Here is a 12,408-nt window from a genome sequence, read left to right as displayed (position 1 = left end):
AGGAGTTCCTCAGGGCAGTGTCCTAGGCCCAACCATCTTCAGCTGCTTCATCAATGACCTTCCCTCCATCATAAGGTCAGAAATCGGGATGTTCACTGATGATTGCACAGTGTTCAGTTCCATTCACAACCCCTCAAATAATGAAGCAGTCCGAGCCCGCATGCAGCAAGACCTGGACAACATCCAGGCTTGGGCTGATAAGTGGCAAGTAACATTCACGCCAGACAAGTGCCAGGCAATGACCACCTCTCCCCTTGACATTCAACGGCATTACCATCGCCGAATCCCCCGCCATCAACATCCTGGGGGTCACCATTAAGCAGAAACCTAACTGGACCAGCCATATATATACCGTGGCTACAAGAGCAGGTCAGAGGCTGGGTATTCTGCGGCGAGTGACTCACCTCCTGACTCCCCAAAGCCTTTCCACCATCTACAAGGCACAAGTCAGGAGTGTGATGGAATACTCTCCACTTGCCTGGATGAGTGCAGCTCCAACACTCAAGCAGCTCGACACCATCCAGGACAAAGCAGCCCGCTTGATTGGCAACCCATCCACCATCCTAAACATTCACTCCCTTCACCACCAGCACACAGTGGCTGCAATATGTACAATCCACAGGATGCACTGCAGCAACTTGCCAAGGCTTCTTCGACAGCACCTCCCAAACCCACAACCTCTACCACCTAGAAGGACAAGAGCAGCAGGCACATGGGAACAACATCACCTGCACGTTCCCCTCCAAGTCACACATCATCCCGACTTGGAAATATATCGCCATTCCTTCATCGTCACTGGGTCAAAATCCTGGAACTCCCTTCCTAACAGCACAGTGGGAGAACTGTCACCACACGGACTGCAGCGGTTCAAGAAGGCAGCTCACCACCACCTTCTCAAGGACAATTAGGGATGGGCAATAAATGCCGGCCTCACCAGCGACGCCCACATCCCATGAACGAATTTTAAAAAAGGTTTTGAGGAGCACCTTAAAAGGAGGAGAGGGAGGTGGAGAGGCAAAGTAGTAAAGGGAGAGAATTCCAAAACTATTACCTGGCAGCTGAAGACATCATTGACAATTGTGGGATGAAGGGGTGGGGTTGTACAAAAGGCTAAAGTCAGAGGAATGAAAAAATAGGAAGGGGTTGTCGGGCTGTAGAAGGTTACAAGAGATGGGAGAGGAAATGGAGGGATCGAAACACGGATGAGAATTTTTAATTTGAGCCTTTGGGGACCAGGAGCCAATGTAGGTCAGCAACAATGGGTGTGATAGATAAGCAGAACTTGGTGAGGGAGAGTACAGGCAGCAAAATTTCAGATGAGCTTAAGTTTATGGACAGTAGAGGAAGGAAGAGCATTGGAATAATTGAGTCTGGAAGTGACAAAGGTAAGAATAAGGGCTTCAGTGGTGGATAGGAGTGGAGTCTGCTGAAATTATTGAGGTGGAAATAATCAATTTTTGCGATGGAGAGTATGTGTGGTGGGAAGCACAGCTCAGGAGCAAACAGGAGAGTTTGGTTCAGCCCAAGATGGTGACCAGGGAGAGGGATGAAGTAAGTGGCAAGGGACAGAATTTGTAGCAGGAACCAAAGACCAGGGCTTCAATCTTCCCAGTGTCTTGCTGGGAGTTACGGCTTATCCAAGGCTGGATGTCACACAAGCAGTCTAACAGCACATGGGCATGTGGAAACTGACCCCAAATCTGTAGATGATGTCAAGATGAGGAAGAGGAGGGGTCCAGCTGAAATCTTGAGAGACTCTGGAGGTGACAGTGCAGGGGTGGAAAGAGATATCTTTGCTCGAGATGCTCTGACTGTGATTGGATAATTATAAGTATAACCAATAAGGGCAGTCCCACGAAGCTGGATAATGGAGGCGATGCGTTGGAGAAGGATTGTGCGATCAACTATGTTGAAGGCTGCAGTGTGGCCAAGAAGGACAAGGGGGGATACGGTGTTTACAGTTGCAGAGAATATCACCTCAAATTCTCAGTAAGTTATATAGCATTCATTTTGTGTAAAACTAATTGGTTATAAAACTCAGTGCATTTTAGAGCCCAAGTTCTTTGCAGTCCTTATCATTCTAAATACAACATGCTTTGGTCATTGACTTTTGTAATTGTAACTCGTGCTTCAAACACAGATAGGAACATAAAAACAATTTCATACAATTAAAATATGTTTCTTCCAACAGTTGATTTATTTTTAAACCTTTAACACTCCATCATGATGATCTATGAATGAAACAAACAAAAAAAAGCTGAAGACTGGACCTTTCCACAGATTCTGCAATGCTTGGTATCATTAACATTCAACCATGGAACAAATGCTCCATTCTTCAGTGGGTCAATTCTACATAAAAGAACATAGGAGATACAGCTTTTGATTCTATCAGCATGCCTGACCTCCTTTCCCAAATATACATCAGGAATAGGGGACACGGACTACATTTCAATACTATGGTACAAAGCTGATAAATCTAAACCCTTTGCTATTCCTTATTTACAAGACAGTTTTATTGATTTCTTCGTTCAGCCAGAGCTATGAATAAATTATGTGGCAGTGACAAACAACTTACAACGTGTTGATGAATGAGGAGGAAAGAAACTGGTTTTATATGCAATTCATTTCACCTTACATTGGAAATTCTTATGGCAAGTTAGTCATAGCTCTCAGTAAACAATGCAGCTCCTTCAGCTTACAGCTGCAAGATCAGCAACCTTTGCAAGTTTTTCTTCTTAAAGTGGTGGTTCAATCAAATCTATTTTAAGAACAAAACTCAAGTCAGAAAATACGTTATTTTCTGAAGATGTAGAAGTATCATTTCTCTTTTTATCCTTTCTTGGATAAACGTTGCTCAAGCTCCATGTTCCCTTCTGTCTACAGAGAAGGGGGTAAACAAATGTAGTTTGGTTCCCTCAGAATTTTCTGATATGTATGTTTTAGACATTGGAATCCATGGATCAGTTCATATTTTCAACCTAGTAGCAGAATTGTAAACTGAGAATCTTGTCTATTTAATTGACTTAATTATCTAATGGGAACAACTGGAAACTAATAGTTGAGGGCCATCCAATGGATAGAATTTATTTCAACTTTCAGAGGCATTTGATAAAATTTCATAAGAATTTTAAAGGAGCTCATGAAATTAATAGCAAGATAGCAAGCAGGCCTGAAATGGATAAAGATGTGTCTAGAGAGCGGTGATGAGTGGGAGATCTACAACATCTATAATGTTGTGCACATTATTCATATATTATTTGAAGGTAGGCATGTCTTTGCTGAGGATACCAAGCTATATGGCCATTGACAAGTAAAGGGGAGATAAACAATATTCAACTGGATATTAATATAAACATCCATATGCTGTTCCTTGGCTCAACTGCTCAATTAGTCCCAATAAATGTAAGGTGATGCATATTGTAACAGGAAACATCAAAGATGGGTACACAATAGATAGGTACTGCTTGACAACCTATTAAAACTGGAAAAGGGAAGGATTTGGATGTGATGATTGATTATTTGGTTAATGAAGTCAAAACAATTACTCTAACCTTACTTGATCACTGATGAGGCCATATTTGGAATATTATATACAATTTTAGGCAGCCTTTCTTCAAAAGGATTTCAGCACATTAGAGAAGGCTCAAAGAGTGACAAGAATGATTCCTGGACTTAGAATTTCATATTACAAAGGGTCAGTAGAGTGGGAAAATTCAGCCTGCATCCCACAGCAACAAACTCATTTGTGCTTGAACCATTGTGTTAACTAGCACATTCACATTCTTAACTTTTGTCTATTATATTTCCAAAGGCAGTATGTTTTCCTTGTGACTAGAACAAAGTGGAAAGTTTTATTTTGAGTTAGATTGAAACCAAAACTGAAAACCTGGTCAACGAAGGCTGAAGGTACTGATAAATCAGATTTGGAAGGAAGGAAATTGAATTTGTATAGTTCTTTACCAAGTCCTCAGGACATCTTATAGTTCTTCACAACTAATGAATTACTTTTGAAATGCAGTGACTGTTGCTTTGTAGGCAATCTGGCAGCCAATTTGTGCACAACTATGTCCTACAAATAGCAAATGAGATGAACTGCCAGTTTATCCATTTTGGTGTTGAGGATCCGTGGAGGAACGTTGGCCAGAACACCAGGAGAACACTCTGGCGTGGTGTCTTTAATGTCCATCTGAAAAGCCAAACGGGGACTTAGTTTAAGATTTCATGTAAAAGACAGTTCCTCTAACAAAGCAATACTCCCTCAGTACTGCACTGAAGTGTCAGCTTACATTAGGTACTCAAGTTCTGAAATATAATAGCAATATCTTTTTCTGACTGAACACAAAATAATTGACCAAAATCTTTTCAGTGTACACCAATGTCAAGTAAACATTTTATGAGTATGCCATCATGAACCATGGTTGCATGTGTTTTCCTGGTTTGCTTAAGCTCATTAAAGCACCAATTCTTATTTTTAATTAAGTTTTTAAAAAAAACACTAAAGCTGAACCAATGTTCATTAATCTACCAGATTGTAAATGGTGTGACGAGTTAGTTATGTCAGTTGTGGGTAAACTTTTAGAATCCATAATTGGAGATAATGTATGGGTTAATCAAGGACAGCCAGCAAGGGATTTGTTAAAGACATGTCGTGTTTGACAAATTTAAATCCTAGTGATAAAAATAATAAGGTAATCAAGAAGTAATGATTATGCAATGGCAAGATTACATTTTAAGATTCTTCAACAATATAGGAAGGAAATACTAAGGAAAATAGGAGTTCTACAGTTTTGCAGTCCTGGGAGAAAATGAGTTTAAGTATGAGACTCAGTGATATGTCTTGATTTCAATACAGCAGGATACAGAGAGGAAGATGAGCATGTAGGTAGGTTTATTTGAAGCTTAGAAGGAACAAGAGGAAGGTTCCGAGAACTGGCCACATTAATAAGTCAGTGTTACATGAAAAAGGTGTAGTAGAGTGAGAGGTTGGAGACTAGAGATAACAAGCTTGTACACTGTCCAAAAGTGCAACAGAAGTGCTAAATGAGCTTCCCCAGATATAGGAGCAATGCACAAGCTTTGAAGAGATTTGTTCAGCAGAAAACCACAATTGGGCACAAAAGAGGAAATTGAACTTCTTGGATACAATGGGAGAGATATGAGAGTTCCATTTGAGGTCAGAGAAGACAATGAGGCCAAGAATACCAATAGATGCAAGAGGACTAATGGTGGAGACAGCAAAGCTAAGAGTTGATAACAGTTGGTCAGAATTGAGAGAGGTATGAAAAAGCTGCGTCTTTGAATAACAAATAAGATTTTCAATTCCCAAAAGAGCATGGAGGGAGACTTAGCTATCTTAATTCAGCCGCCGCACTTCAAATTGTGTGTACTGAGGGCATGTGATCTGAAGTTGAATATAGACTGGAATCATCAGCAAAAGAGTGGATACGGTTGAATGTTGAGTACTTACATGAAGAAGGAACAGAGTGAAATAGAGAACAGAGCCCTGGGAACGATTGAGTTAATGTGAAGAGTCAGAAGATGAGCCATTAGCTACAAAACAGATAGAACAATTTGGGAGGAAACCAGCCATGAACACTGCTTTAATGGGAGAACATACAATGGTAATTTGTTTAAAACAAATGGTGCCAGACCTTGTCAAATGGTTTGGACATGTTTAATGCAATGACAAATGATTCATTGAAATGTTCAACAGCAGAGTTTGCAACACAGGCAACAAGGTCACCAGTACTGGGAATTACAATATTATCCTGAAGGCAGCCAGAATTTTCAAGTTGATGGCTAATTCGAGAGTTAACAGCAACTTCTGTAATTTTAGAAATGTAAAAATAGTAGGATGGTAGTTGGAACGATAAGAGGGACTGCTTTTCTTAAGGATACTGTGAAAACAAGGGCATTTTTAGGAAGAAGCTAAGATAACCTGGGAGTAAGAGAGACTAAGGAGACAGCACTGGATCATATAAGTTCAAAGGTACACAGCTTGAGGATGAGAAGTGGGATCCGGTCAATATGGCCAAGATTAGAGGTCTAATTGGAGACCCCAGAGTATATGATTCAATGGATCTGGTATAGATAAAACTTGATGTCAGTCATAACAGAATAGAAAAGAGTCATTGAAGGAGGTCCTTTCCCAAGATTATCACAGTTAGATTTGGAGAAGAAAAGTGAATCAAAAAAGACCAGGTTTCTCTTTAGGAGAGCCAGCAACTGCGCCATCAGGATGATAGTTACAATAGACAACCTAGACAAGGGACTAGATGGAGCGGCTGCTGGAGGGCTAATTGCAGGCAGTGAAAAATGAGTGTTCCTAATTGAACTGGAAGATCTAAAGCATGGTTGTCCTTAAAATATATTTTTGTATTCGGAATCTATCTTTCACAGAATTACATTAACATTGTTGATATACACAACCCTAAGCCAATCAGAATGACAAACTCCCGTTTTTTTTTAGTTTTTATTGACAGGACAAATTGCAAGTCTATACTGCTTCAGGTAGAATACATACTAAAAATCATCTGCAGTCAGTAAAACTGTAATTTGTTACCATATCACATGATATTTCCATCTTCTTTATGTGCAACATTTTAACAATTTCATGTCAAAATATATGTCGTGCTAGAAATACAAAATATTATTGTAGACAAAATGGTTCTTGGTCTAGTTCTACTCTGGTGCCATGGTTTCAGCTGAAGGTTATTTTGGAATAAACTTGATTTAAATTTTGAATTAGCAGCAACAACTGAACTAAATCACAATGTGTGTGTATACACACGCTCACAAATCTCTATTAACAAAATTACTGTTTTCCAATTCTTACAGAACTTATTTCTGCCTATCTCGACTATTTTTTCCTTCCCTTGTCCAATCTCTTTCGACCTATATCCGCGACTCTTTCGACGCCATTTAAACAGTTTCCAAGCCCTAACCATCATCTTTTCACCATGGACGTCCATCTACACCTCCATCCACAACCAATATGGCCTGTGGGCCCTCTCCTTCTTCCTTGAATGGAGGCCCATCCAGTCCCCGTCTAACACCACCTTGGCTGAACTTATTCTCACATTGGACAACTTCTCCTTTGACTCCACTCACTTCCTCCAAATAAAAGGTGTTGCCATGGGAACCCATATGCGTCCGAGCTATGCATACCTTTTCGTGGGATACGTGGAACATTCTTTGTTCCAGTCCTACTCATCTTTTTCCAGTTCATTGATGACTATCGATGCCGCTCCTACTCTTGCCCCAAACTGGAAAATTTCAGCAACTTTGCTTCCAATTTCCAGCCCTCCCTCATCTTGACATGATACATCTCTAACTCTTCCCTTCCTCGACTTCTCTCTCTCTCTCTCTCTCTCCCCATTTCTGGGGATAGGCCGTCAACCAATATCTATTATAAGCCTACCGACTCCCAGAGCTACCTTGATTACACTTCCTCTCACCCCACTTCCTGTAAGCACTATTCCATTCTCCCAGTTTCTCCACCTGTCACATCTGATCCGACCCATGCAAGAGTAGGAGATACAACACCTGCCCTTTCACCGCTTCCCGTCCAGGGCCCCAACCACTCCTTCAAGCGATTTACTTGTACTTCTTTCAATTTAGTATAATATATTCGCTTCTCACCCAGCGGTCGCCTCTACATTGGGGATGGTGTAGGAAGGAGGGATTTAGATTCCTGGGACATTGGGACTGGTTCTGGGGAAGGTGGGACCTGTACAAGCGGGACGGGTTACACCCGAGCAGGACCGGGACCAATGTCCTCGCTGGGGTGTTTGCTAGTGCTGTTGGGGAAGGTTTAAACTAGAGTGGCAAGGGGTTGGGAACCTGAGCGGGGAGTCAGAAGGGAGTAAAGTTGAGAGCAGCAAGAGAGGGGAAGACCCAGGGGAAATTTACTATACAAATAGTACAAACAGTTGTTCAAGAACAAGTGAAAGGGAAAAGCGTAGAGCAGCAGAAAGAAAGTGTACTTTAGGCACTACAGATAAAGTGAAAACTAGAAGGTGTAAAGCGATTAACCCAGCATCAAAGCTGAAGGTCAGGCTAGGGTGTGTGACCCAACTAAGAGTTCTATATACAAATGCATGGAGTATAAGGAATAAATTAAATGAACTACAGGTTCAAATTCAAATTGGAAGGTATGACATGATAACTATTACTGAGACATGGCTGCAGGATGGTCAGGATTGGGAACTAAATATATTGGGTTATAAGGTCTACAGGAGAGATAGGGAAAATGAAAGAGGAGGAGGAGTAGCCTTAGTGATTAGAGATGAAATCACTTCAATGATAAAGGAGGATATAACGAGAGGTAAGCAGCCAACAGAGACCTTATGGGTTGAATTGAGAAATAGGAAAGGATCTAAGACTATAGTGGGAGTTGTGTATAGGACCCCTGGCAGCAGCTCTGAAGTGCTAGATTGTATAAATGCAGAGATTAGACAAGCGTGTAACAAAGGCATAGTGGTCTTAATGGGGGACTTTAGCCTTCACATAGATTGGGAAAAGCAGAGTAGCAACTGTCAGAAAGGTAGTGAATTTCTTGAGTGTGTCCGGGATAGTTTTCTACAGCAGTATGTCCTAGAGGCAACAAGAGGGCAAACCATACTAGATTTAGTAATGAGTAATGAACCAGATTTAGTTAACAGCTTAACTGTGCGTGAACATCTATCCAACATGATCAAGTTCAATGTGGTGTTTGAAAGGGAAAAAAGTGAATCAGCTGCTAAGATTCTAGATTTGGGTAAGGCCGACTTCAATGGGGTGAGACAGAGACTGTCCACAGTAAACTGGGCAAATCTGTTAATGGGTAAAACGACTGATGATCAGTGGGAAATGTTTAAAGAAACATTCAACGTGATACAGAATTGGTTTATACCCGAGGGGCAAGAACTCTACTTGCCGAAAAAAAGCCATGGACAATTAAAGAGGTAAAGGACAATATAAGACATAAGGAAAGGGCATGCAAAAAGGCAAAAAATGGCACAGATCCTGGCGAATGGAAAAGATACAAAGATCAACAAAGGGTCACAAAACAGATAGTAAGAGCTACAAAAAGAGAGTATGAAAAGAAACTTGCAAGGGATATCAAAACCAATACAAAGAACTTTTATCATTATATTAGGAAAAAGAGGGTGGTCAGGAGCAGTGTTGGCCCCTTAAAAACTGAAAGTGGGGATATTGTTATTGACAATGGGGAAATGGCGGACATGTTGAACAATTACTTTGCGTCAGTATTTACAGTAGAAAAAGAGGATAGAATGCTGGAAATCCCAAGAAAACTAATATTGAATCGGGGACAGGGACTCGATAAAATTAACATAAGTAAAGCAACAGTAATGAAGTAAATAATAGCACTAAAGAGTGACAAATCCCCAGGACAGATGGTTTCCATCCCAGGGTTTTAAAGGAAGTAGGTGAGCGCATTGCAGATGCCCTAACTATAATCTTTCAAAGCTCTCTCGATTGGAAAATTGCACGTCACTCCGCTTTTTAAGAAAGGAGAGGGAAACCAGGGAATTATAGACCAGTTAGCCGAACATCTGTTGTGGGGAAAATGCTGGAGTCTATAATTAAGGATAGGGTGACTGAACACCTCGAATTTTCAGTTAATCAGAGAGAGCCAGCATGGATTTGTGAAAGGTAGGTTGTGCCTGACAAACCTGATTGAATTTTTTGAAGAGGTGACTAAAGTAGTGGACAGGGGAATCTCAATGGATGTTATTTATATGGACTTCCAGAAAGCATTTGATAAAGTCCCACATAAGAGACTGTTAGCTAAGATAGAAGCCCATGGAATCGACGGAAAAGTACGGACTTGGTTAGGAAGTTGGCTGAGCGAAAGGCGACAGAGAGTAGGGATAATGGGTAGGTACTCACATTGGCAGGATGTGACTAGTGGAGTCCCGCAGGGATCTGTCTTGGGGCCTCAATTATTCGCTATTTATTAACGACTTAGATGAAGGCATAGAAAGTCTCATATCGAAGTTTGCCGATGACACAAAGATTGGTGGCATTGTAAGCAGTGTAGATGAAAACATAAAATTACAAAAGGGATATTGATAGATTAGGTGAATGGGCAAAACTGTGGCAAATGGAATTCAATGTAGACAAATGTGAGGTCATCCACTTTGGATCAAAAAAGGATAGAACAGGGTACTTTCTAAATGGTAAAAAGTTAAAAACTGTGGATGTCCAAAGGGACTTAGGGGTTCAGGTACATAGATCATTGAAGTGTCATGAACAGGTGCAGAAAATAATCAATAAGGCTAATGGAATGCTGGCCTTTATATCTGGAGGACTGGAGTACAAGGGGGCAGAAGTTATGCTGCAGCTATACAAAACCCTGGTTAGACCGCACCTGGAGTACTGTGAGCAGTTCTGGGCACCGCACCTTCGGAAGGACATATTGGCCTTGGAGGGAGTGCAGCGTTGGTTTACTAGAATGATACCCGGACTTCGAGGGTTAAGTTACAAGGAGAGATTACACAAATTGGGGTTGTATTCTCTAGATTTTCGAAGGTTATGGCGTGATCTGATCGAAGTTTATAAGATATTGAGGGGAATAGATAGGGTGGATAGAGAGAAACTATTTCCGCTGGTTGGGGATTTTAGGAGTAGGGGGCACAGTCTAAAAATTAGAGCCAGACCTTTCAGGAGTGAGATTAGAAAACATTTCTACACACAAAGGGTGGTAGAAGTTTGGAACTCTCTTCCGCAAACGGCAATTGATACTCGCTCAATTACTAAATTTAAATCTGAGATAGATAGCTTTTTGACAACCAAAGGTATTAAGTTATATGGGCCAAAGGCAGGTATATGGAGATAGATCACAGATCAGCCATGATCTTATCAAATAGCGGAGCAGGCACGAGGGGCTGAATGGCCTACTCCTGTCCCTATGTTCCTAAATGCAGATTGGGTGATCGCTTTGCTAAACGCCTCCTTTCAATCTGCAAGCATGCCCTGAGATTCTGGTCGCTTGCCATTTTAATTCTCAATCCCACTCTGACCTCTCTGTCCTCGATCTCTTACACTGTTCCAATGAAGCTCAATGGAAGCTCAAGGAACAGTACCTCATCTTTCAATTAGGTACTTCACAAACTTCCGGACTCACTGATTTCAATAACTTCAGATCATAACCACTGCTCCCATTTTTTTTTCCAGACAGGAGGTGCTGGTAATGGTTCTGCTGTTGCCATTTGCAACTCCTCTAGACCCATCTTTTGTTTCTTTACTTGTCCCATTACCACCCCCTTTTTTTCATTTCACACTCCTGCCCTCCACCCTATCACAGACCTTCCCTTTATTCTTTCCTCTCCTTCCCACAACCCCCCAACCCCTGCTTTCCCTGGCTCTGTACTTGCTTAAAAACTGTTAAAGCTTTACTTCTTTCAGTTCTGACAAAAGGTCATCGACCTGAAACGTTAACTCTGTTTCTCTCTCCACAGATGCTGCCTGACCTGCTGAGTATTTCCAGCATTTTCTGTTTTTATTTAACATCCATTTGTTAATTTGATTGGAAGGCCAGACAGCAGGTTTCTAACTAAATGTTTTGCTGAATGGGCAAGTAGTTATGACAGTATATTTATGTCTATTAGGGCAATTCATTCAGCAGATGCTATCACTGATGATTTTCAGTAAAACCTGAAAACACTGCATACCAGACTTATTGGTCAGAGAGCAGTAGTGTGTTACCAGTGATAAAATATGTTACTCCTATGATAGACTTTCCATCAGTCATTTTAATTTATAGTTCAGTCATGAATTGAACTCAAAAGATGACTTCATAAATAATTGTCGTCACCTATGTGAACTACTGAGATCAGGCAAAAAATGCTCCTTCATTCTGACTACGTTTGCACACCATCAAATTATCTAACTTCCCAAGAACTACATTCTATCACTTTCCTGCAAAGTGCACTATATCTTTTCATATAGATGATAAATTAAATTTAACAAACCTGCATGGTAGCAGTCTATAGCTAAAATTGGGGCAGAACTTGCTCCCGAAATAACGGAGGAACTGAACAGCACCCTCCATTTTTAACTGCGAATTGAACTAAAACGGAAATTGTGAACTTGCTCCTTTTGGTTTGCCGATGATTTGACAGATTCAAATTAAAGGGCCATTGCACGCTGCAATCATTGAAATCACAAAAAAAAAATCGCAAACTTGCACATCTGCCCAGCTGGAAAGTAACTAATTACACCACCAAACAGGTACGCTTAAAAATACCAGGTTTAAACTAAGTTTCAAAAGCTTGGTTAGTCTTAATGACTGCCAAACAAATTAAATTTTAAGAATGTGGAGTCTCATATTACTCCTTATTTTAAGAGTTTTTGGTCACTAAAAATTTTTTTTTTTAAATTTGAAAATTAAATTTTTAAAAA

At 40.7% G+C, this 12,408-nt stretch overlaps 1 protein-coding gene across 4 annotated transcripts in view; it reads right to left on the bottom strand.

Moving 5' to 3' along the window:
• Positions 1–2,174: 2,174 nt before the first annotated feature.
• Positions 2,175–12,408, bottom strand: part of LOC137321383 (sterile alpha motif domain-containing protein 12-like) — a 51,293-nt gene continuing 41,059 nt past the window's right edge. For all 4 annotated transcript variants that reach the window (XM_067983774.1, XM_067983771.1, XM_067983772.1 and 1 more), the window contains exon 5: positions 2,175–4,186. In XM_067983774.1, coding sequence (XP_067839875.1) covers positions 4,176–4,186 — 11 coding nt within the window. In that variant the 3' untranslated portion in view covers positions 2,175–4,175. The remainder of the gene's footprint in view (positions 4,187–12,408) is intronic.

This window comes from Heptranchias perlo, chromosome 5, assembly GCF_035084215.1.
Source record: "Heptranchias perlo isolate sHepPer1 chromosome 5, sHepPer1.hap1, whole genome shotgun sequence".
In the NCBI taxonomy this organism is placed as follows: Eukaryota; Metazoa; Chordata; class Chondrichthyes; order Hexanchiformes; family Hexanchidae; genus Heptranchias; species Heptranchias perlo.
Note: the sequence above shows the minus strand (reverse complement) of the source record. Positions and strands in the feature narration are given on the sequence as shown.